General features: G+C 34.6%; 1 protein-coding gene and 1 long non-coding RNA gene across 2 annotated transcripts; both read right to left on the bottom strand.

The window, feature by feature from the left end:
- Nucleotides 1–12,127: 12,127 nt before the first annotated feature.
- On the bottom strand, nucleotides 12,128–13,519 carry LOC111714862 (uncharacterized). Its single transcript, XR_002768102.1, has 2 exons — nucleotides 13,417–13,519; nucleotides 12,128–12,682 (listed from the first exon to the last, which is right to left on the bottom strand). It is a non-coding gene; the product is annotated as an uncharacterized LOC111714862 (long non-coding RNA).
- A 368-nt stretch (nucleotides 13,520–13,887) lies between these two features.
- LOC111714861 (E3 ubiquitin-protein ligase TRIP12) lies at nucleotides 13,888–25,787 on the bottom strand (the record flags this gene model as incomplete). The annotated part of the gene is given in 8 exon segments (XM_023490072.1): nucleotides 13,888–14,242; nucleotides 14,397–14,468; nucleotides 15,140–15,201; nucleotides 23,015–23,067; nucleotides 23,340–23,457; nucleotides 24,222–24,257; nucleotides 25,134–25,245; nucleotides 25,713–25,787. Coding segments are annotated over 8 exon segments (597 nt in total), but the record flags the coding sequence as incomplete, so codon positions are not given.
- Between the last annotated feature and the right edge of the window lie 371 nt (nucleotides 25,788–26,158).

Raw genomic sequence — 26,158 nt, forward strand, 5'->3', positions numbered from 1 at the left:
TACAGCATATATAAGTAATAAATGTACAGCATATATAAGTAAAAAATGTACAGCATATATAAGTTGCATAATAGAAAGCCTTTTCCGCAAAGAACTGTGTTCAGATCATTTCTTTATAAGTTTAAATTCCACCTCATGCAAAACTCTGAACCTTGAGCTTTAATATAGATCATCAAAAACTATTTACAATTCTGCTCATTAGAGAAATGTTTCTTATGAAAATTTATATTGAAAAGTTAAGAATTGAAAGGATGTGGATAAGAAAGAAAGATATAATGGAAGTGATAAGAAGAAAAGGAAATAGAGAAATAGATAAAATATAAGTAGGATCGGCAATATAAATAAAATAGAAGCAACATTAAACAGACAAAATTGGGAAAGAAGGAAAAGAAAGAATAAAATAAAAGCGTAGATAATAGAGGAACAGAAATTTAATATAGAATAAACTTTAAAACAGAAAAAAAGAAAGAAATCAATTGAAAGATGAAAAGGAACAAAATTGTAAATATGCGAACAAGAACGAAAGAAAAGGAAGAAAACAAAAAAAAGGAAAATACAATAGTAATTGTTTATGATGAATTCACATTTTTGCACATGCTTAGTGCAAATAATTGTGCAAATTATAGTGAATTTAAAAAGATGTAAATTACAGTTTATCAAATAAATTCAATCTTTCTCCAATCTTCATCTCTACTCAATGTAGACATAGAGTGAGATGGCATTCAGGGATGAAAGAGAGAAAAAAGAGAGGGTTGGATATAAATTATTTACTTAAACGTTCTTAATCGTTCTCGTGACTTCTTAAATACTCAAAAGCACTCAATAATATTGAATAGTACTCAATAGTATGTAATAGTACTCAATATTACTGGATAGTACTCAATAGTACTCAATAGTACTCAATAGTACTCAATAGTACTTAATAGTACTCAATAGTACTCAATTGTACTCAATAGTACTAAATAGTACTCAATAGTACTCAATAGTACTCAATAGTACTCAATAGTACTCAATAGTACTCAATAGTACTCAATGAACTCAATAGTACTCAATAGTACTCAATAGTACTATTGAGTACTCATTGGTACTCAATAGTATTCAATAATACTCCATAGTACTCAATAGTACAATTGAGTACTCATTGGTACTCAATAGTATTCAATAGTACTAAATAGTACTCAATAGTACTCAATAGTACTCAATAGTATTTAATAGTGTTCATCAGTAATCAATAGTACTACATAGTATTTAATAGTACTCAACAGTACTCAATAGTACTGATAATACTCAATATACTGGATAGTACTCAATGGTACTCAATAGAACTCAATTGCACAGGATAGTACTCAATAGTATTCAATAGTACTCAATAGTATTCAATAGTACTCAATAGTACTCAATAGTACTCAATTGTACTCAATAGGACTCAATAGTACTCAAAAGTACTCAATTGTACTCAATAGGACTCAATAGTACTCAATAGTTCTCAATTGTACTCAATGGTACTCAATAGAACATAAATGTAGTCAATAGTACTTAATACTACTCAATAGTATTCAATAATACTCATTAGTACTCAATTGTACTCAATAATACTCAAGAGTGCTCAAGAGGACTCAATAGTACTAAAAAGTGCTCAATAGTGCTCATTAGTACTCAATATTACTCAATAGTATTTAATAGTATTCAATAGTAAACAAGAGTACTCAATAGTACTCAATAGTACTTAATAGTACTTAATTTACTGGATATAGAACTCAATAGACTCAATAGTATTCAAAAGTACTCAAAAGTACTAAATAGTACATAATATTACTCAATAGTACTCAATAGTACTCAATAGTGCTCAATATTACTGGATAGTACTCAATAGTACTCAATTGTACTCAATAGTACTTAATAGTAATCAATATTACTGGATAGTACTCAATAGTACTCAATAGTAATCAATTGTACTCAATAGTACTCAATAGTACTCAATAGTGCTCAATATTACTGGATAGTACTCAATAGTACTCAATTGTACTCAATAGTACTCAATAGTACTCAATTGTACTCAATAGTACTAAATAGTAATCAATATTACTGGATAGTATTCAATAGTACTCAATAGTACTCAATAGTACTCAATATTACTGGATAGTATTCAATAGTACTCAATAGTACTCAATAGTACTCAATTGTACTCAATAGTACTCAATATTACTCAATAGTACTCAATATTACTGGATAGTATTCAATAGTACTCAATAGTACTCAATAGTACTCAATTGTACTCTCAATAGTACTCAATAGTACTCAATAGTACTCAATTGTACTCAATAGTACTAAATAGTAATCAATATTACTGGATAGTATTTAATAGTACTCAATAGTACTCAATAGTACTTAATAGTACTTAAAAGTACTCAATAGTACTTAATAGTGCTCAATATTACTTGATAGTACTCAATATTATTAGATAGTACTCAATAGTTCTCAATAGTACTCAAGAGTACTCAATAGTACATAATATTACTCAATAGTACTCAATAGTACTCAATAGTGCTCAATAGTACTCAATAGTACTCAATAGTACTCAATAGTACTCAATAGTACTCAATAGTACTTAATAGTGTTCTCAATAGTACTCAATAGTACTTGATAGTGTTCTCAATAGTACTCAATTATAGTCAATAATGCTCAATATTACTGGTTAGTACTCAATAGTACTCAATAGTACTTAATAGTACTCAATAGTGCTTAATAGTACTCATTGGTACTAAACAGTATTCAATTTACTCAATAGTACTCAATAGTACTCAAAAGTACTCACTAGCACTCAATAGTACACATTAGTATTCATTAATACTCAATAGTACTCAATAGAACTCAATAGAACTCAATAGTACTCAATAGTACTCACTAGTATTCAATAGTGCTCACCAGTACTCAATAGTACTAAATAGTATTTAATTGTACTCAACAGTACTTAAAAGTACTCAATAGAACACAATGGTATTAAATATTACTGGATTGTATTCAATAGTACTCAATAGTACTCAATAGCACTCAATAGTACTCAATAGCACTCAATAGTACTCAATAGCACTCAATAGTACTCAATAGAACTCAATAGTACTCAATAGTACTTAATTGAACTCAATAGTACTCAATTGTACTCAATAGTACTCAAGAGTACTTAATAGTACTCAATAGAACTCATTAGTACTCAAAAGTACTCACTAGCACTCAATAGTACACATAAGTATTCATTAATACTCAATAGTACTCAAGAGAACAAAATAGTACTCAATAGTACTCAATAGAACTCATTAGTACTCAAAAGTACTCACTAGCACTCAATAGTACACATTAGTATTCATTAATACTCAATAGTACTCAATAGAACTCAATAGTACTCAATAGTACTCAATATTACTCATTAGTACTCAAAAGTACTCACTAACTAGCACTCAATAGTACACATTAGTATTCATTAATACTCAATAGTACTCAATAGAACTCAATAGAACTCAATAGTACTCAATAGTACTCACTAGCACTCAATAGTAATCAAAATTGTTGAAATTAGTATTCATTAATACTCAATAGTACTCAATAGAACTCAATAGTACTCAATAGTACTCAATAGAACTCATTATTAGTACTCAAAAGTACTCACTAGCACTCAATAGTATTCAATAGTAATCAAAATTGTTGAACTAAAGTTTCTGACTCAATCTTGTCTCCTTGTTGAGAGTATGATACCCAGAGAATAGGAATAAAGGGAGAGGAAATTGCGCTGGTCTGGCATGAGAAAGCCAGTTGCACTGCTATGCAGACAAGTTCGGTAAACCTTACACACACTCTTTTGGTTCAGACACACAACATGACTACAGTCAATGAAATTGCAGAACAATGTTGTCAATTATAATTAAGCTTGAATAACAACTAGTTAGTAGTTTATGGTCAACTGTATGTACTGTATATACCTACAGTACACGCCTTCGGTTCGGTAAACTTTACACACACTCTTTTGGTACAGAAACACACACATGACGTTTCCGCCCTCTGTATGATACCCAGGGTTTGAATGAAAGTGTGTTACTCCAGCACGATGTATGGACAAGGCCCCAATTTTACCCCCAACGATGAATTTGATTTTTCAAAGCAAAAAATGTTGTAAATATTTACAGAACTTCAAATCCAAGGCCGAGGTGCATAGATATTCACAAATGGGTTAGAAGTGGGGGAGGGGTCTTTCTCTATAACCTTCTCAATTGTCAATTGTTTAATAAATTAAGAATTTTATTTGCGGAAAAAGTTGAAAAATTTGCCTAATACATAAAGTTGAAAATTAACTTTTTTTAAAATTATAAATATACATAGAATTATTAATTCTTTTAGGGAACTTTCGTTCTGGAATCCGAAATATAAAGAAAAATTCATTCAGTTATCTTATTTAACATTTTTTATCCTGAACTGAAATTTATTTGTTGCTTCTTTTTCTGCATTATAATTTGACAATGATACTGAACTGCCATTGGTGGGAGGTCTGGTCACGAGATACGGATGTATCAATTATATTATCATTTATATCTATTAAAAATAAATAAATTATCAAATTCAAATAATAATTAGAGCAAACCTGAGTTTTTCAGGCTCCTCTGGGATATCGTCGTTTTCAGATTGGTATCGTATTTGCTAAATATGATCTGTTTAAAACTTAGGCTATTTTAGCAAATCTTATAAATATAAGTTTTGGTATAAATTTGACATTTTATATCAATTTCTCAGAGAGAACTCTGATAGATCTTGGTCAACTCCTGAAGTTGTTAAGTTTCAGCCTATACCCCCTTTCTTTTTTCTTTACAGTCCCTAGGTGTAAGATCTATACTGTATTCAGCCTATACCCCCTTTCTTTTTTCTTTACAGTCCCTAGGTGTAAGATCTATACTGTATTCAGCCTATACCCCCTTTCGTTTTTCTTTACAGTCCCTAGGTGTAAGATCTATACTGTATTTCCGTTGCATAAAGATATATATTTTGAATTCGGGGTTCGGGTCTAATCAATTTGAAAGATATGAGGAAGCTATACATGTTTATTATTTTCTTTTTCTGTTTTTGTTTAATGCATGGACTGCAATATCTTTTGCAATAATGGAGTTGCATGCAATCTGTTTACAATGATTACAAAGTTTTCCAGTTTAAGATTGGGGGGCGGATTTCTTAAATTGTTAGGGGGGGGGGGAAGCACGCCTGTATGATGTGTGATTTCAAAAATTGATGATGATACATTTGTGTTCCCATGTTAACTTTATTATTATTAGCACACAACTCACACAACCCATCTTTCAATGAAAATTAATTCGGTCTACGCTTCTCGCCTCCGAAGTGTATCCGCCGTAGGAAGGAGACCTTAATGTTAAATTTTTTTCAGCCTTTCGAATTTTTGAGACATCATACTTGATTTCACTTTTCATTAAATGTAATTGCAATTACATAAAAAAGTTGTTCGCAATATAAACATTAAACTTCAAACTAAGTATATAGAACTATTTTTACTGTACAAATATCATGATATATTTTCTTAAACAGATATCACATATTAAATAAAAAACAAAACAATATTTAGCCGGTGAAAAAATATATATTTAAAAAAGATAAGATAGAGCAAAGAAAGCGTTATGATTTTTTACCCCTTTCTAAGTTTTACTCAAATGATTTTAGAAAATCATTTGAATTATACACCCTTGTCCCCTCCCCTGTATACCCTTGTCCCCTCCCCTGTATACTCCCACGTATAGAACAATACAATTCAGATGAACGTGACAGAACAAAATATATATTTTTCAGTTTTTTAGTTTTTATCAAGGGCAAACATTGAAGTCGATATGAAGTTTTTTTTTTTTGTAAAATAAATCTCAATTGGTCTGGAAGAGAGGGTAAACGGGACTGTAAGCGTAAATTACCACCTCCATGCAAAGGAAATGAGTCTTTGCCACAAACTCTGATTTTCTTATCCATATATCTTTGGATTCCAACGTCGTAAACCTTTGACATTTCAAACTATGACTTTTGTTAGATTAAATAATATAAGTTGGAAATATCAAAGGTTTACGACATTGGGTTCCAAAGATAATGTGATTAGAAATTCAGAGTTTGTGGCAAAGACTCAATTCCTTTGGAAATCCCCTATTCACAACCGTTTCCTTGAAACCTTTATCTGATCAATAATGTGGAAGATTTAGTGGAGTTTCTAAGGATAATTCATGTGTGTTTTTCTGCAGTAGAAATGCGCAAGTCGTTTTTGTTGAGGAACAACAATAGCGAGTTTAATCAGATTTCAAAATTATAAACATTGATATCTAATTCATACTTAATTATGGACAAAGCTTTTCAGGGTACCCTTGTGAATCGGGCAATGCCATCTTTGCATGAAGGGTCACTTGAAATTACGCTTACTGTCTCTTTCTCTTTCCTTGAACTCTGAGCCCGCTATTTAAAAGCTTCGGCTCGAGTCTTTATTCCTTAGACGCAGCTTTAAGACCCAATCTTAGACCCAACTCTGATGACAGCTTGTGTCACGTGATTGACAGCTGCGAGATCTTAGGCTCGACTTAAGGCTGGGGCGAATGTGCAAGTATTGTGTGTGAAAGGTGGGGAAGGCATCACTTCCAGATCTTACAGCTGATTTGACTGAATGCTGCGTTCAATTAAAAGCAAGACTAAGGGGGGGGGGGTGAATTTTGTAGATCCAGATTAAATCTTTCGGTGGAATGCCTGCGTAGAGACTGACAGCTACTATGACAGCTTTTGATACGAGTGTGAGTTTTTGTCATGGGTGGGGAGAGGGAGAGGATATCAGCTTAATTTGATACGAGTGTGAATTTTTATCATTTTTAAGGCTAAAATATGTACATGTTTCACTTTTTAAGTTTTAAGTAATATTTCTTCAACTTTTTTACAAAAATAATTTATCTTGATACTTTACTAATGTTAAGGATGGATACGAACGTTATGAATTTGATATAGGTTGGGTTTGATTGTTTATCTCATCTGGATACAAAAATCAATGATGGATACGAATGTTATGAATTTGATATAGGTTGGGATACAAATGTTAGGGATCGATACAAATGTTATGAATTTGATATAGGTTGGGTTTCATTGTTTATCTCATCTAGATACAAATGTTAAGGATTGATACGAATGTTATGATTTTGTATCCAGATGAGATAAACAATCAAACCCAACCTTTATGAAATTCATAACATTTCTATCAATCCCTAATATTTGTATCCAGATGAGATAAACAATCAAACCCAACCTATATCAAATTGAATCATAACATTCGTATCAATCCTTAACATTTGTATCCAGATGAGATAAACAATCAAACCCAACCTATATCAAATTCATAACATTAGTATCAATCCCTGATATTTGTATCCGGATGAGATAAACAATCAAACCCAACCTATATCAAATTCATAACATTTGTATCAATCAAAAACATTTGTATCCTGATGAGATAAACAATCAAACCCAACCTATATCAAATTCATAACATTCGTATCCATCTTTAACAATTGTATCCAGATGTGATAAACAATCTTACACAACCTATATCAAATTCATAACATTCATATCAATTCCTATTATTTGTATCCAGATGAGATAAACAATCAAACCCAACATATATCAAATTCATAACATTCGTATCAATCCCTAACATTTGTATCCTGATCAGATAAACAATCAAACCCAACCTATATCAAATTAATAACATTCGTATCCATCCTTTTCAACATTCGTATAATACAAATGTTATGAATTTGATATAGGTTGGGTTTGATTGTTTACCTCATCTTGATACTTGGAATACTTGGATACGAATGTCATGACAGGCTTGATACGAATGTTGAAAAGGATGGATACGAATGTTATTAATTTGATATAGGTTGGGTTTGATTGTTTATCTGATCTTGATACTTGGATACGAATGTCATGCTAGACTTGATACGAATGTTGAAAAGGATGGAATGTCATGCTAGGCTTGATACGAATGTTGAAAAGGATGGATACGAATGTTATTTAATTTGATATAGGTTGGGTTTGATTGTTTATCTGATCTTGATACTTGGATACGAATCCTTTTCAACATTCGTATCAAGCCTATCATGACATTCGTATCCAAGTATCAAGATCAGATAAACAATCAAACCCAACCTATACCAAATTAATAACATTCATATCCATCCTTTTCAACATTCGTATCAAGCCTATCATGACATTTGTATCCAAGTATCCAGATCAGATAAACAATCAAACCCAACTTATATCAAATTAATAACATTCATATCCATCCTTTTCAACATTTGTATCAAGCCTATCATGACATTCCATCCTTTTCAACATTCGTATCAAGCCTATCATGACATTCGTATCCAAGTATCCAGATCAGCTAAACAATCAAACCCAACCTATATCAAATTAATAACATTCATATCCATCCTTTTCAACATTCCTATCAAGCCTATCATGACATTCCATCCTTTTCAACATTCCTATCAAGCCTATCATGACATTCGTATCCAAGTATCAAGATCAGATAAACAATCAAACCCAACCTATATCAAATTAATAACATTTGTATCAATCTCTAACATTTGCATCCTGATGAGATAAACAATCAAACCCAACCTATATCAAATTAATAACATTCGTATCCATCCTTTTCAACATTCATATCAAGCCTATCATGACATTCGTATCCAAGTATCAAGATCAGATAAACAATCAAACCCAACCTATATCAAATTAATAACATTCGTATCCATCCTTTTCAACATTCGTATCAAGAACCTATATCAAATTAATAACATTCGTATCCATCCTTTTCAACATTCGTATCAAGCCTGTCATGACATTCGTATCCAAGTATCAAGATCAGATAAACAATCAAACCCAACCTATATCAAATTAATAACATTCGTATCCATCCTTTTCAACATTTGTAGCAAGCCTATCATGACATTCGTATCCAAGTATCAAGATTAGATAAACAATCAAACCTAACCTATATCAAATTAATAACATTCGTATCCATGCTTTTCAACATTCGTATCAAGCCTGTCATGACATTCGTATCCAAGTATCAAGATCAGATAAACAATCAAACCCAACCTATATCAAATTCATAACATTCGTATTCATCCTTAACATTACTATAGAAGCAAGCTGTTAGAGCAAGCTGTCATAGAGAGAGAGAATTAAGAAAATATTATCCGGTATTCGCGCATTCTTAGGAGTTTTATCTATCCCCCCCTCCTGCTCCCTTCACCCCATGCCCAAAATTCTCCCCCCCTTATTCATGCTTTTAATTGAACGCAGCATTCAGTCAAATCAGCTGTAAGATCTGGAAGTGATGCCTTCCCCACCTTTCACACACAATACTTGCACATTCGCCCCAGCCTCGACTTAAGGAGTTAAGCCCAATGAAAATAAAACCGACCTTGGTTGGTTTTAGTGAAAAATAAGGCTCAATGTTGGGTCTTATTCTCATCAAAACCCGGAATGCGCCAATTCCAACTATGAAAATCCGCCAAATACAACATTAAACCGGTTTTACGAACTAAATTCTGTTGAAAAATAGATTTAAATCCGAAAGCCCGAGTCGTATATCAGGCTCAACAACAGCTTAGACCCGAGTCGTAATTCCTTGAACTTTTTAAATCGCCGGCTCTGAAGGATTACAGCTTAAATCCTTCTAATTAGCTGAGAAAAGGAAAACAAGTTAATGCAAATTTGAAATAAAAGATAGTTATAAGGTTTTTTTTATTGGTTATTGCAATGCATTTGCACTTAGTTAGATTTTAACAAACTTTATCGTTGGAATTAATCAAAAACAATAAATTCTGACCCGTGAAAACATTAAATAATATTTAATTCAAGGTTCTTATTTTAATTTGTTTTTAATTATCCCGTTATCCCGGGTTCCTTGGAACCATGAATATATATATTTGTAAACTTCCTTACAGGGACTGTAAGCAAAATTTCAAGTGACCCTTCAGTTAGATTCACTGACATAGGGTCAAACGACATTGGGTCAAACGCCATAGGGTCAAACGACAAACGGTCAAATACGCGACAAAGGGTAAAACGACAAAGGTTAAACTAAACCGACATAGGGTGAAAAACTGCGACAAACGGGCGCTCAGCCCAGAAATTGTCTTAACCTAGCCTAACCTTAAAAAATACATATTTTTGTGTTATGTTTAATGTTCATTTGAACTTCTAGTCGTAGCGCTCAGGCCCCGCAGCAGTGCTCGGCCCAGAAATTGTCTTAACTTAGCCTAACCCTAATAATATACATAAAATATTTTTTCCCATTTTGACCGTTTGTCGTTTTACCCCTTTGTTGTTCGACCCTATAACCTTCAGTTAGATATCAATATTTAATTTTCCCTACATAAGTGACTTGCGCATGTCTACTGCAGGAAAACAGGTTGGATTTATCAGAAACAGAGATATCTTCCACATTATTACCCAGATAAAAGTTTCAATGGCATCGTATGTGAATCGAACATTGCCATCTTTGCATGGAGGGCTACTTAAAATTTCGCATACAGTCTCTTAAATTTCTGGACTAGGGATAGTTTCGCACTCTGCAAAGTGTAGAACTAGAATATATATTTTTCCCGCCTGATTTGTGTGCACAGATGCAGTTCTAGTGTAAATATTGGTTAATATCATATTAGCACTCTTGTTTACGTGCTTGGTGCACTCACTGTTTAGCAGAAGTCCGAAGCCGCGCTCAATTTCAATGCAACTAAGTAATTGGCGTTTTTGGAGGTAGGCAACTTTTAACTTTTAACACCCATCCATATTAAAGCGGTGGGGGGGGGGGGGGGGGTGTGATTAGATAGTTTCCAGTGCTTGTGGTTTTTCTTTTGAACTACTAACTGTCGGCCTAACTGTAAAATCCGCAAATTTTCTTTAGCGCTTTTGTATTTGAGAGCAATAAACTAAGTTCTGCGGAATTGTAATTTTCCAACCTGGCATTTCCATTTAAATCATCATAAACTTTGAGGCTAAGGAGCCCGTGGCCAGTGGGGACTAATAATCTTGGATGCACTTAATTTTGAATTAGCAGATTAACTTGGACTTGTCTTTGAAATAAATTAGTTGAACTTGTTTTTGAAATAAAAGAATTCTAGCGAAAAAGCTTCGAAAATGGTGCGAACGGATTCATATAAAAGTGAATTTTAAATGTTTAAAAGCAGGGATACAGTGAGAACCATAAAACAACATAACAGAAAGACGATTTGTAGACTTAAGTTGCGGCTTTGAATAGTCTTATGGACATGAGACACAGCAATTGAGCAGTGTAAACCGACGCATTTAACCTAATGACTGATTTAATAAGTCACTATTAAGAATATTTGTTTTGTCACATCATCAATTACACCAATATATAAACAATATGTCAATTCTGCGAGAAATTTTAAATAGAATAAAATCATAACATCATTAGGGGGTTGCACTGAACAAGTGGAAACTCTTAAAAAATTCTCTTCCATTAACTAAATCACAAGAAGATTTTACAAAAAATTTATTTAAATTTAATATTTCACATTGACAGCATAATTTTTGATTAAAATAAGAAAAAAAAACTGATTTGAAAATGGACGTCAGACTTGAATCTTGACACGATCTTTTATACCAAACCTAAAACCTAAATTTGTAAGTAACGCAAAGCTAGAAAAAAAATATTGCTTTTTGCTGATCAATATTTAATAGTGCATAAAAATCACGGTGGACTAACTTAAAAAAGTTATTATGTACAGAACGAAAATGGCGGTCAAAAGGAATGACATTTGCAACTAAATCGCAAGAGAAATGACGTTTGACAGTCATGGAGTTAAGTGGCGGAACAGTCTGTAATATGGCGGGTAAAACTTAGGAAAATAGAAAATGGCGGGTAATATTGAGGAAAATGGCGGATAATACTAAGGTAAGCGCAGGTTATACTCAGGAAAAAGGCGGCATATACTCAGGAAAATGGTGGGAAAATTAAGGGAATTGGCGGGTAATATTCAGGAAATTGGCGGGCAAAAATGAGGAAGATGGCGACTGTAACCTTTGGAAAATGGCGGTTGATTTACAGCGACAATATTAATACACAAATGAAGCATATGTATTACATATAAACATATTCATCCAACAATCTCAATTTTCTAATTAGGGCTTAAGAGAGAATTTTCATAAAATCGGCGATATATAAACTATCGATTAAAAAAGTCCTAAATTTAGGATTCTTTTTCGGGGCTCTGGTTTTAAAATGAGGATACTTGAGTCCTTTGGATATGACAATTTGTCCTATAGATATGACCATTTGTCTTTCAGATATGACAATTTGTTCTCAAGACAAGACAATTTGTTCTCCAGATAAGACAAAGGTTCTCTTGATATCCACTGGATATTACAAGTAGTCCTTTAGAAAAGGCAGCTTGTCATCTCTAGGACAATTAGATAGCTTGTCCTCACATTTCCCTCGATAGTACAGGTTGTCCTAGCTCTATAGAACGTGTTGTCCTCTCTATAGAACAGTTTGTCCTGTCTGATGTCCTATGAAAGATGGAAATAGTATTGTCCCTCAGCAGCTGCCAACCTCAGTTTATCGTTCATGATTTCTCTAAACACAAAATAAACATAAACGAGGAGCTCAGATGACTATTCTAAAACAACTCTAAAGTAATGTCTTACGGCTTGTAGGTGAAATGTTAAACGTTTATAAGGGAAAGATCTAGTTGATGGCGTGTTGTTAATCTTCTTATCATCTTATCTTACTAGTTAAAAAAAGGCTAAATAAGTTCATGACAAAAAGTTTTTTTTATTATCATTTTATCATTGGCCCGGACTTTTTATTTTGGTCATTTATTTTACTTTAGAACCTAACTTCCTTAGAATTAAAACAATTAACATTTCTTCTTTTGAATATTATTAATTCATAATATAATTAATATAAATTTTTGAATATACTCATTAATAAAAATATTGTTAATGTCATGTATATTACATTAATAGGAGTATTAGTAGTGAGTACTAAAGAGTGAGGAGTATGAAGTGGGAAGTGAGGAGTAAGGAATTAAGAAGTATATGGGTAAGGAGTATGAAAATATGAAGTAAAGGGGTAAGAAGTATGGGGTAAGGAGTAAGTAATTAAAAAGTTAATGGGTAAGGGCTAAGAAGTAAGTGGATAAGGAGTACGGAATTAAGAAATGAAGGGTAATGAAGGGAAATGAAGAAGTGTGTAAGAAGTATTGAATTAATAAATGAAGGGGTAAGGGGTAAGGGGTAAGGGGTAAGGGGTAAGTGGAGTAAGTGGATAAGGACTAAGGGATTAAGAAATGAAGGGGTACCAGGTACCTGGATGAATAGTCGGGTAGTTTGAGGTAGTTCGCGCAGGTCATCACACTGGGCAGATAGTCATCAGGATTAACCTTAATAGGATATTGAGTTAACCCTGTTCAGCTCCGGATATATACACTATACATTCATAATAATTCCCCCCCCTTCCAAAAAATCCTTTATTTCCCCCTGCAGTAAGGTACAAATATGGCAAAATGCTTCTTTTATTGCAAGCTTGTAAGTTAACGTCTCATGTTTCATTTCCCCATTAAAGATTTAAGGGGGGGATTCTTAGTTGTTTGTTCAATGAATTAAAGAAACATAATTATTATAATTTTACATAATCTATTAAATGTATAGCACATATATGTATAGAATATAAAGGAGATTTATGCATAAAAAAATTATTTTATCAGCATTACAAAATCAAATCAAAATAAATTCCTATGTCCCAACGCAGTTTCCAAAAATTCAAATAAAAATATATATATTTCTGTGACTTCTGGAATGTAAATATTAATATTTCTTCCGTCACCCTTGATCAGTCAATGTTTTAATGGGAACGGTTTTGAATCGGACCCGAGGGACCCGTCACTCTACAGACGGTATTTCACTTTAAATTACATTTTCAGTCCCCTTAAGTACAATTAATAAGTCAATAAGATGGGGCCTCCGGTAAGATATATGGGTGAAAAAAATGTAAAACACCGAGAGTTACAGACCATCATGGTTGTTTTTGAGGTAAAACAATAATCAAATTTGAAAAATGTTTTGTTTACCTGGGACACCCTGTAACAAACTGAAGGAATGCTCTCTGATCCTCCTGGTTGAACTCAGACAAAATCTAATAAAAAAACAACATTAATTTCTTTTAAACAACAAATGTACAATGTACACTGTTTCTTTAATCTCACCATGTTAGCAATAATAAATTGTTCATGTAAAAAATAGATTAAAAGAAAAGAATAATCGTATTTTCTTAATAAGTAAGGACTGACCTGGAAGAGGTTAATGATGGCTGGGGACTCGTATGTATAACCATGATCTGGCTTACAGGCATCCATCAACACCTAGACAAAACATATATTCATTGTACAAATATATAATTAACAAAACTCTATTCTACTACAGGGTGTCCCAATAAAGATGGGAATTCAGTGACGACTATTATATCTTCATTGATGCATGTGGTATTTTTTCATGATTACAAACATTGCAGTATTCCAGCTTAAACATTTCATCTAACATTTTCAAATTGTGGTCTACCATTTTTGTATTTTTAAAATTGACATATTTGAACTAATTTCAATTTATCAATTAATCATAACTGTCTTAATATCTAATACATTGGTCAATTTTTAAGATACAAGAAAGGTAGATCAATTTATGAAAAGCTCGTCAGACGTGGAGTCTTGTTATTTTACACTCTTTGAAATGCATTAAATACCAGAGATCAAAAACGACTTTCAAGTCCTATGTTTATTGAGACACATTGAATAATATCTCTATATCAACTACTAGTTGGAGGGCCCGGCGTTGCCCGTGAAAAAATGTTTTAAAAAATATAACGAAATAGAAAAAAAATGAAAGGAGATTGAGCTAACGAACGAATTCAAATGTTTACTGAACGAACAAAATATGTCGTTGAGCGATAAACGATCGAATCAAAGAAGCCATACACGCCCACCTATATTGAAAATGCGAACGCATTCTCGAACTTAATAAAACCATGTTTATTCACCTTAAACTCCCAGCGTACATATCCACGTCCTACAGAACCACAGAATATCTGATCCAGCTCATCTAGGAAACAAATGGATAAATATGTAGATCAACTTATGAAAATAGTCTGTAAATAAATAATAGATATAATGATGGATAGAAAAATAGTTAAAGAGATAAATGGATTATGCATAAATAGAGAAATAGATAATATACAAATGTTAAGGTTGGTGCGCTAAACTTTAGATATAAATGACAACACATATTGATCGGAAAATAGAAACTATGGTTTTATATATACTTAGTACTTATCCTATAGAAAGTTAATTTATCTAATGAGTAAATTACAGATAAAATTTGGTTTGGATTCAAATCTGGAAGACGACAATGTTTATCCGCTACAGGGGTCTCTTCAGTATCAGCCTCAACCTTGTAAAAGAGGATGAGTTTATTGGGTTCCAGTGAATTGGCAGAGAGGAGAATCTGTTAGGAGAACGTGGGACTAGCTTGGGAATATCCTTGGCTTAAAACTAGGTGAAACAGGTACAAGTGACGGAGCCGGAGGTTTCAGAGCTGGAGGTCTGAATCATCTCTGAAAACATTCCGGAGTCTTAAAAGAGCCAATGGGAGATGATGAAACCAGTTACAACCTACTAACCTAGCTCGCAGGGAAACTTTCAGTTGGTGGTGGAAACGTTCTGTGAAGCCATTAGCCTGAGGGTGAAGTGAAGTAGTTTGAGCATGAACTAGGAAGGAACACAACAGAGACCAAATGGAGGACGTGAACTGTGATTCTTTATTGGAAGTGATGACTGAGGGAATTCCAAACAGAGGCATCTGATATCTTAACATGGCTCTGACACACTATGAGGCTGTAAGATTTGACAGTTATTGACGGACCAACTAGACCCACATGTATATGAGTAAATCTTCTACCAGGGACAGGAATGTGTTGAACAGGAGATTTGATATGAGACTGGATTTTACTCTGCTAGCAGTCTAGGCAGCTCTAAGCCCAGAGGTTAACGTCTTGGGAGAGAAACTCCCACATGTGGAAACAGCACGAGATAAATCTCCTAGAAGCTCTCTTTTCAGAATGGGATACTAGATATCAGGTAGTGGAGGTCATCCATTGACTTTTTTGATGAAACACATTGAAACAAACCATCCCAGATTTAAATGGGGCCCATGAAGTCCAAATATGAAAAAAAAATTTGGGGCCAGCAGTCTTCTTTGAATTACATTTCTTATTTTATAGTTAAAATGTAAGCAAAAATTTCCCTAAATAGGTTTTTTAAAATATTTATTTAGTTAGAAATTTAAATAAAATTTGCGAGACCGAGACTCCCATCCAAAAATTCCAAATTCACATTTAAGGCTTTCTTAATTTTTTGACAGATCCAATATTTCAGAAGATATAGGTAGTTTAAGAATAAAGTATTTGCCTTTTTTGGATCATGGGTTGCTGCATCAAGGAGGCGAGATCCAGCTACATTAACAAAGAGGTGGAAATATGGGAGAAAATCGGAGCCCAGGATAGGCATAGACATCTGCTAATAAAAAACTCCAATCAAACCGTTAATGGAGAGCTACGGGGCAAGTCTATAGGTATCCATGGAGGAACCACAGGCGGTCCTATTCCAGGGGATGACGGAGAACGAGGTCAATGAGGGAACACAGATACGTACGCGCTGGTGTCTACCCAGAATCTTGCTGAGGAAAGGGGGTTTCTCACAAAAATCTGGTTATTTGACGTCAATTCGGCTGGAATTGTGTTCAGATAATTTTATCTGTTGATTAGGTTCCTGAATAGGAACAGGGAGACCTGCACTGGGTTGCTTCATCTCCCCCAGCGGCGGTGATACCAAGATGACGTAGACACTGATTTCCATACTCCAGACAAAACCTTGCGTTGAAGAGCATTTATATCCTGGAGACACTCATCAGAGAGAGTGTGAACAGTGCCAGATTTACCTAGTCCATAATTCATCCACGTTCAGGGCCATTCTTCGAGGATCATTAATCGACTCAGTGAGCAGGTGAGATCTAACATCAGCTGAGGGTCTGTCCATAAACAATCCTAGAAAGAAAAACCCAGGATTCTTGGCTTAGGGAGCAACATGTGCATCTTATCCATCAACTCTGAGGGATGCTGGTCGGAGAGAAGATGGAGGCTCTGTAGGGCTTGGTAACGTTGGAAATCACTTAAAGTGTACATTTGAATCATATCATATCATATCATACAGCTAGGGAAGTGTCCAACAGCTCCTTGACCTACAAGGGGTATGCCATCACAATCCCTTATAGGTGAAGGCTTTTCAGCCTGACATAGTTTAAACCTAACGTCGGACACACCACCAAATTTGAGCCATGTAACCGGTCCGATTCCTTTTGTCAGCTAGTTGCCAAACAGTTGTATTAAATACATATTTAAATGCTGACAGAGAGAATCTCCCTCCCAGTTAACTGAGTGTTTAAAAAGGGTTTTCATGAGTTGAAACTATAGAATTACCATAAAATGTTTTTAAGAAGGTGAAATTATAAAATGAATTTAAGTGAATATTTTATGGAATAATATGAAATGTAATAAATAAGTAAATTATATAATAAACAATATGAAATGCATTAAATAAAGGGGAATTGCGAATTTATTCGACACATATACTACCTGAAGTTAAACGAAAGAAGGTGTATTTATTAAATGTTTCTGTATATAATAGTAAATGTTAGGTTATGTGATTTATAAGGTTTATTAAAGAATCAAGTTGTATTTGAAATTTAAGGCCATTTGTTGGTTCTGTCATTAAAATTTTGCTTTTATTTTTATAGGCTTCCAATTGCGTGTTATATCGTGTTTGTACTTTCATCTTTTATTACCGTTAAATTTAAGTATAGGTACATAATATATGTCATTAGACTATCTTTACATGTTATAAGAATATACGAGTGATATATATCAAAATCTATTTCAAATCATCCATTAATACTCAGCTTAGTTATACTACTAATTACAGAGAATAACTTACTTGTTTTATAAGTGATTAGGATGATTTCCAGCTGTTAGGTTGGTGTATGGTCCTGCCACGTAGTTCTGACCAATTTTTGTAAAACCCAGTTACAAGCAGATCCAGTGATAAACCTCTATCCACCATCGTTGTTCTATTCAGATTTTGTTCCTGTCCTAGGGTATATTCCAGTGTTTTACCCGTGCTCATTTGAATTATTCTTCTCGTTCTCTCCATGGAAGAACAGCTCAGTAGAAGATGTATTTCATCGTTCCGGCCTTTTAGACAAAGAGGGCAAGTCGTGACTCTTCCGTCATCTTGTGACATAGCATCCGCAGATCTAAATCCATCCCTGTTCCCTAATCCTGAATTCATAGATCTGAACTTTACCAACATTCTCGACCACTGGAATTCTTCTACAAATGGTGAAGGTTTCCACCACTTACGCGGTATGGGCATGATTCTTAGGCTGTCTAGCTCTTGAACTCGTCCTAAAATTTGAAGCTTGTGATATTCAAGGAGCTGTTTGTGTTCTATCTCTTGAAGGGGTAGGGATTCAGGATTGATTTGGGTCATCATTGACGTTAAGTATTTCATATATTTCGTGTTGTTGTTAGCAATGTTCCACTCCATACATGATTTTACGAGTTGGCTACCTTTAAATGTTGCACTATTCACTCTCTTGTAGAATCTCAGAAGCGACTCCTCTAGGTGCAGTCTGATAGGTTTCCATCCCAACTCCAGGTAAACAGCTGGATTAGCTGTTGAGTGTGGTAGACCTAGAGTGGATTTCCCTACTCTCAGCTGAATGGATTCCAGCTCCTGTATAACATTCTCAGATATTGGAATTACGTCTGTTGCGTAGAGTATACCAGGTAGTGCTACTGAATTCCAGATTGTTGATAATGATCGTATTTTATCTGGGAGAAACTTTCTGCTGGATAATACGACATTCTTGTACATATTTGCTCGTTTGAGCATGTCCTCACCTTTGTGACGGGATGTCCTGTGAGTTTCTAGATACTGTTGTACTCCCAGATACTTGTAGGATTCCACCTGTGCAATAACGTCCGCTTCGCAATCACCTGTGCTAGATACCGAACATATGTACTCCTCATCGGGTGAAATTACATTGGTCTTTGATACTGATACCATCATTTTATAGTCAGAGCACCAGGTTTCCAGTACACCCTTGAGTCTTTCTAGAGATTCTGGTGTGTTTGCAATTAAGATTATATCATCTGCAAATAATAATATCCCAACAACCTCTCCAGATTCTAGTTTCACACCATTGCCGCTTGTTTTCACTCTCCTGGCTAGTTCTGCTACATATATGATGAACAGAACGCTGCTTAAGTTGCAACCTTGGCGGAGCCCTCTTTGCTGATATTGCTTCCTTGATCTTTCACCGGTTGATGATGTCGAGATGTTATCTTGGAAGTAGTAGTTTTTTAGGAATGCTATAAGTTTATCTGGGAATTTGAGTTGTTGTAATCTAGCAAAGAGGATGTTACGGTCTACTCTATCATATGCCTCCTTGAGGTCCACAAATAAGAGGTAGGATAATTTCTTCTTGCTTTTATTCATCTCCAGGATTGAATTAAGTTTGAAAATGTTGTCACTGCATGATCTGTTGGCTCTGAACCCATTTTGCTCTGGACCAATAAGATCATCCTTCTCTACTGCTAAGCTTATCCGTTGTGCTAGTATCTTGGTTACTAGTTTTGAAATGCAACTAATTAGAGTGATGGGACGGTAATTACTAATGTCCGTTTGTGGCGGTTTCTTAAGGATCAAAGCTACATCGCCTTCCTTCCAACTGTCCGGTATTCTTCCTGATATCAAGGTGTTGTTTAACATCTCCAGCAGCTTTTGGCGTGCTACAGGTCCAGTGTTCCGAAGCATCTCGTTTGTGATTCCGTCCATTCCTTCTGCTTTTGAAGTATCTAACTAATCAAGTGTAACTGAGAGTTCGGCTAGGGTTATTGGTTCCATCAATGCTTCAGCTGTATCCTCATCCATCCTTTTTTCGGGCTCCCCTAGCTTTGACATATCGGGTAGAGACCACTCTATTTCTTCTTTGTTGAGTACTGTTTTGAATTTAGTTTCGAAGAAGGTTTCCACTAACTTATTCATTTCCGCCGGGTTTGTTGTTAAGATACCGTTTGATTCTAGGGCTTCAATTCCAGATGATTTCCTTGGTTTTGGATTAGTTAATTCCCAGAATAATTTTTGAGCCTTAGGACCTTTCTTATTTAATAAGATTTTTACTTTACATTTTGTATTGAACGACTCTTTGTAATATTGGGTTTTTGCTTTTACTGAGGCTGACTTTGCTCTTAATTTCAGTTCTGTGAATTCTTGATCAGTTTTATCTGGATATATTTTGAGGGATCTGCGGGCTGATTTGCTTTCTGCTAGAAGTTTAATCAACTTTGCTGATTGTCTTGATTTCGTCGCTTGGTTTGGAGTAGTTGTTGGTATGACTGAGGTTCCCGCCTTGCAGAACTCTGTTGTTAAGTAATTGGCTTGTTCTACTGAGGTCATTCCATCAAAGTCTACTCTCCCTGTTGAAAGTCTTGATTCTAGAATTTTGGTGTAATATTGCCATTTCCTGATCTTTCTTAGAGGGTTCCTTATTAGCTCGACTTTGGTTTTATGGTTTAAAAGCTCGACATCAAACTCCCAGAGCAGTGAGCTGTGGTCTGATTCAACGCTAAAGTCAGATGAATCCTGTATTGTAAAGCCTGTTGTTAGTGAGATTGCTTCCATTGTTCCTAGCCCATAATCTATTATAGAGCGATCATATCTGATTCCTAAGTCTCTATGGTAAGTATAGGACTCTTCTGCTTTATTTTTCCACTTCATTGGGTTCATGCAGTAGAGCCCGTTGGATTTTGCAAAGTTATTTAGTAACCCTCCGTTGTTGTTAGCCTTGTGCGGATACTTGGTGAAGGTGAAGTGAGCATCTGGTGTTATTCTTGCGTTAAAATCTCCTAATAGGCTCACTATATATCCCTGTTCTTCTAATTCCTGCTTTTCTTTACTTAGTTGCTGTAGGATCTGTTCGTTTTGTTTGAAGTTTTCTGAATTCTGTGGTGACTCTGTTCTGAGATATAACCCACAACAAGCTATCTTGTGTGTTCCAAATTGTAGTACGATCCAGGATCTTTCGCTGCTCATCCATTCTGGTGCATCCTGTTTGGAGTACCATGGTCGAACTGCAGCTCCTGTCTGTTTTTTGGTCCATAGGATTATTCCTCCTCCAAGGTTCTCATCTCTTAAGTACTCATGAGTGGCGTAGTTATGTATCGCTGTATCAAGATTGAGTGTTCCTCTTTGATGTTTGATCTCAGCAGCATACAGGAATAAGATGTTCTCATTTCTATGAATGGATGAATAACGCACTGCAAACTTATTGTCAAGTGTCAGGACAAGTCTAAAATTTAGTGTCACGCCAAGTGTCTAGTGTTTAGTGTCGAGTGCCAGGTGTTAAGTGTCAAGTGTCAGGTCAAGTTTAAAATGTAGTGTCATGCCAAATGTCAAGTGTTATGTGTTGAGTGCCAAGTGTCAAGCATCGATTATCAAGTGTCGATTGTTAGGTGCTAGGTGTCTAGTGTTAAGTGTCAGAAACGCGTCAGTTGTTAAATAAACGTCACGTGTTAAGTTTCACATGTAATATGTCAAGTGTCAGTTGTTAAATAAGCGTCACATGTTAAGTTTCACGTGTAATATGTCAAGTGTCAAGTGACAAATAAGTGTTAAGTGTCGAGTGTCAAGTGTCGAGTGTTAAGTGTGGAGTGTCAAGTGTGGAGTGTCAAGTGTGGAGTGTCAAGTGTCAAGTGTCAAGTGTCAAGTGTCAAGTGTCATGTGTCAAGTGTCATGTGTCAAGTGTTAAGTGTTAAGTGTCGTGTTTTAAGTTTCAAGTGTAAAATGTCAAGTGTCAAGTGTGAAATGAGCGTCAAGTGTCAAGTGTCCAGTGTCCAGGGTCAAGTGTCAAGTGTCAAATAAGTGTCAAGTGTCCAGTGTCCAGTGTCAAATAAGTGTCAAGTGTCAAGTGTGGGAGGTTAACTAAATCCAGGAGACAACAGGTGACATCTTGAGGCAATGCAGCTTCACAGTGAGTGAACTTAGTTTGTGAGGCAGTTAAACTCTTGTTCTCAATTTGAGCTTCTTCTTGAATAAACCAGACTTTCGGGGAACCAAAAGGTTTGCAGCTTCATTATTATGAACTGGATCTAGGAAAGTCAGCGTTTTGACCATGGCTACAGCTGAGAAAGGAAAAGAAATGGACTCCGATCACCATAACCTTACTATGGTGTATGAACCACTTTTGGGTACGTCAGCGAGAGTTATATTTTCCACAACAATGAAATCACCAAAATGAAGCAAATCTATATTTGATAGAAGCAGAAAATGTACTGAATATATATTGAATTCAAACAATACAAAGTTATTTCATCTAACATGTTAATTACAGATATAATTTGGTTTGGATTCAAATCTGGAAGATATCAATGTTTTTCCTCTACAATATGCTGTTTCATAAAAATAAGACATGAGTTGTAAAGAAAATTCTTTAATTTTAAAAGTAATATACTGATTCTGTTGGACTAGGGCTTCCTGTTCCATTAATTTAGGTTTGGATTAGATTAGATGAATTTACAAACAGTAAATTTGTTCACTTGTGTGTGGGCTAAATTCAGTGTAAACATGACAAGGTTCATATTAGATCAGATTACGTCTGAATACAGGGGACACAGAATATAAATGAGATATACAGGGGATATAGAGGATACAGGGGATATAGGAGATACAGGGGATATAGTAGATTCAGGGGATATAGTAGATTCAGGGGGATCTAGTTTGATATATTAAACAAGATTTACCTGGATAAAACATTTGCAGACTTGAGATAGGGAACACAGAGCTAAACCCTTCCCTAAAATACATCAATATTCATCAAAAGGATACAAAATAAAATAAGTTAACTGGAAGATATGTTTCATCAGTGTACAAATGTACTGCTTGATATCCCTGGTATAAAATGAGAATCTCCATCTGTACACTCCCCCCCCCACTGCTTAATAGCCCTGGTATACCTGAGACTCTCCATCTGTACACTCCCCCCCCACCCTACTGCTCGATATCCCAGGTATACCCGAGACTTTCCATCTTCCCCCCCCCCACTATTGCTAAATATCCCTGGTTTACCTGAGACTCTCCATCTGTGTGGAGACCCCCTCAAGGAGCATCCACTGAGAGACCAGGGAGATATACTGAGCCAGATTATCCAGGGATACATTTATATCCCGGCCTCCTTTCCTCAGCTCTAGACACAGATATATGCTAAATACTAAATACTATATAGTATATACTATACACTATATACAATATAGGTATCTTAATATGTTAAGCAGTTCTTGTATTTCAGATCATAACCGATTTGCCTTAAATGTTAGAAAACGCTAGCTTCAAGCTTCTATATTATTTTTAAGTCGGAATGTGCAAATCATTGAGCTATTTCAGGCCCCATTCCATTGCTGTAAAAGGAAGGGAAAACTTTATCCACATTCTGAAAGTTCATGAAGCAGGAGGAAACTTCCATTATCTCAACTTCAGAAAAAGTTTATTTAGGTATAAAACCCAAATAAGGAAATAAATGTGACGTGACATCGTTACTGGTAGTTTTCCTTCAAATCATTCCCTGCCCCAAATACACCTTAATATAATTTATCCTTTTTCAAGATTATCTAGATATTTGCAAATTGAATGACGCAAGCATTTACTATGCTTAAGATCCAAGTGATCCAGTTTAGTGCAAAATAGAAAATTGCATGCATTAAAAATAGGAAGTGTGTGTGGGGATGGGGGGAGGTAAAAACAAACAAGGGTATGTCAGAACCGAACATATGTCTAACCGTGAATATAGACCCAACATTCAATGTTCATTGTTCATGTTTCAGTTACTTTACTATTTTAACAGAATGAAAAAAATCCAAAAAACGAAAATAAAGCCAATCAAAAATTTTTCAAAAAACCTTTAAACAAAGTATAAAGAAGCAAGAAGGGGGGGTGGGGGGTGGAATTAATTACCTATATTAGGGTATCCAGGCAAGGTGAAATCCAATCCTGAAAATATTAAGAAATATTAAAAATATAAAATTATAAATTGTAACTTTCAGTAAGATTTGTTATACCGACTTCCACACAATTATTTGTCAAAACAAACAAACAAAATTTATGAATTAAGATGACATTTAAGAAAACATGTGTTTATTTGATGTTGTACTAGAGTTTTTTTTTGATGTTGTTCTAGAGTTTATTTGATGTTTTAAGAAAACATGTGTTTATTTGATGTTGTACTAGAGTTTTTTTTTGATGTTGTTCTAGAGTTTATTTGATGTTGCTCTAGAGTTTATTTGATGTTGCTCTAGAGTTTATTTGATGTTGCTCTAGAGTTTATTTGATGTTGCTCTAGAGTTTATTTGATGTTGTTCTAAGAGTTTATTTGATGTTGTTCTAGAGTTTATTTGATGTTGTTCTAGAGTTTTACCAAATCAAATCAGACCTTTAAGGTACGTCCTACAGGGTGGTGTCCCACATCATATTAGATCGTCTATACCTCGATAATTGAGATTTTCGGGGAAAATCGGAAGATTTAAAAAGATTTAAAAAGATTAAATCATTCATAATGTGCGTAATTTGGCTTTAAAGCTTGGTTATAATCCAATATGATATGTGATGCTCTGTATGTCCAAACTTAAGAATTGAGATGACTCTACTAAATCAAAACTAACGAACTAACAAATTTAGGAAGTAAGATGACGATTGACAAAACTAGTGTTTATTTAATGATGTTTTAAAGCTTTACGAATCTTTAATAAACTCATTCTATGAAACGGTCTGTGAACACTGCACATATGCAAAGTTTATGTTGACTATTTAAAACCATGCTGCGTCTAATAGTCGTCTTCCTATTCCAAAATATTATGGATCAGACTGTACCTAAATCTTCTATGGGGCAACCATCCATTGTTAGTTGTGAAATCTCTTCTTTACGTTCAGCAACAGTTAACTTCTCATCATTCTCTAGCTTCTGTTTCTTCGCAACTATACCCTGAATAGATTAAGAACTAAGAGGTTACATCTGAAAGCCCTCCCGAAATGGGAGACCCAGTCCGCCCGTGGAGTAAAGCACACATAATGGAGAGATACCACCAGGAGGCGTGGAAGGATCGAAGTCCAGAGGTGTATCTTACATAAATCTGTCCTCTTTTCAAATTTCAGATCAATAACATCAAAATATATTTCTTGTAAATTGATGACCACAAAAACATTAGAAATCAATTCGTTTAAAGGGGTTAGGTGACCCTCCATTACTAGATGAATATGTCCGATTCAAAATGGCACCCTATAAACTTGCGTCTGAAGAACAGTAAGGGCAATTGTTGTCACTTCTGGTCCATTAATTATTTACTATATAATATGAAGAAATCCCACGTTACTGCGCAATATAGATATAATTAATAATAATGATTTAAAAATAAAAATGGGAGATCTTGTAAAGAGACAAAGGTTAACTACCTGAAGATGAGTAACTGTATTAGCTATATCTGGGTCTATTCCAACTAGATCCTGTAGATCGAGAACATGCTCCTCCTGTTAAACAAAACATAATCAAAATCAAATAATCAAGGATCATGATCAAAATACAAGAATCTATTATATTTGTGTGGATTGTGAATCTAAATAATATTTCTAAGTATTAATTGAATAACTAAGAAAAAGCTAGGTTTGTCTGGCTGAACGGCTTAAGTTAAATATTTTCTGAAAAACAAGGAATTTGTCAAGGAGGGGCTTCGCGGGGCCTGAAAACCCCCTGAAATCAATAGATTTCACTGGTCCAGGGGTTCATCAAAAATCCAGTTTAAAATCTCCTTTTTAACAAAAAAAAAAATAATTAAAATCTTTCCAGTGGCGGATATAAGGGGGGTTATTGGGGTTATTTACCCCCCCCTAGAATCCTGGGG

The sequence above is a fragment of the Eurytemora carolleeae genome, unplaced genomic scaffold, assembly GCF_000591075.1.
Source record: "Eurytemora carolleeae unplaced genomic scaffold, Eaff_2.0 scaffold1650, whole genome shotgun sequence".
NCBI classification, from domain to species: domain Eukaryota; kingdom Metazoa; phylum Arthropoda; class Copepoda; order Calanoida; family Temoridae; genus Eurytemora; species Eurytemora carolleeae.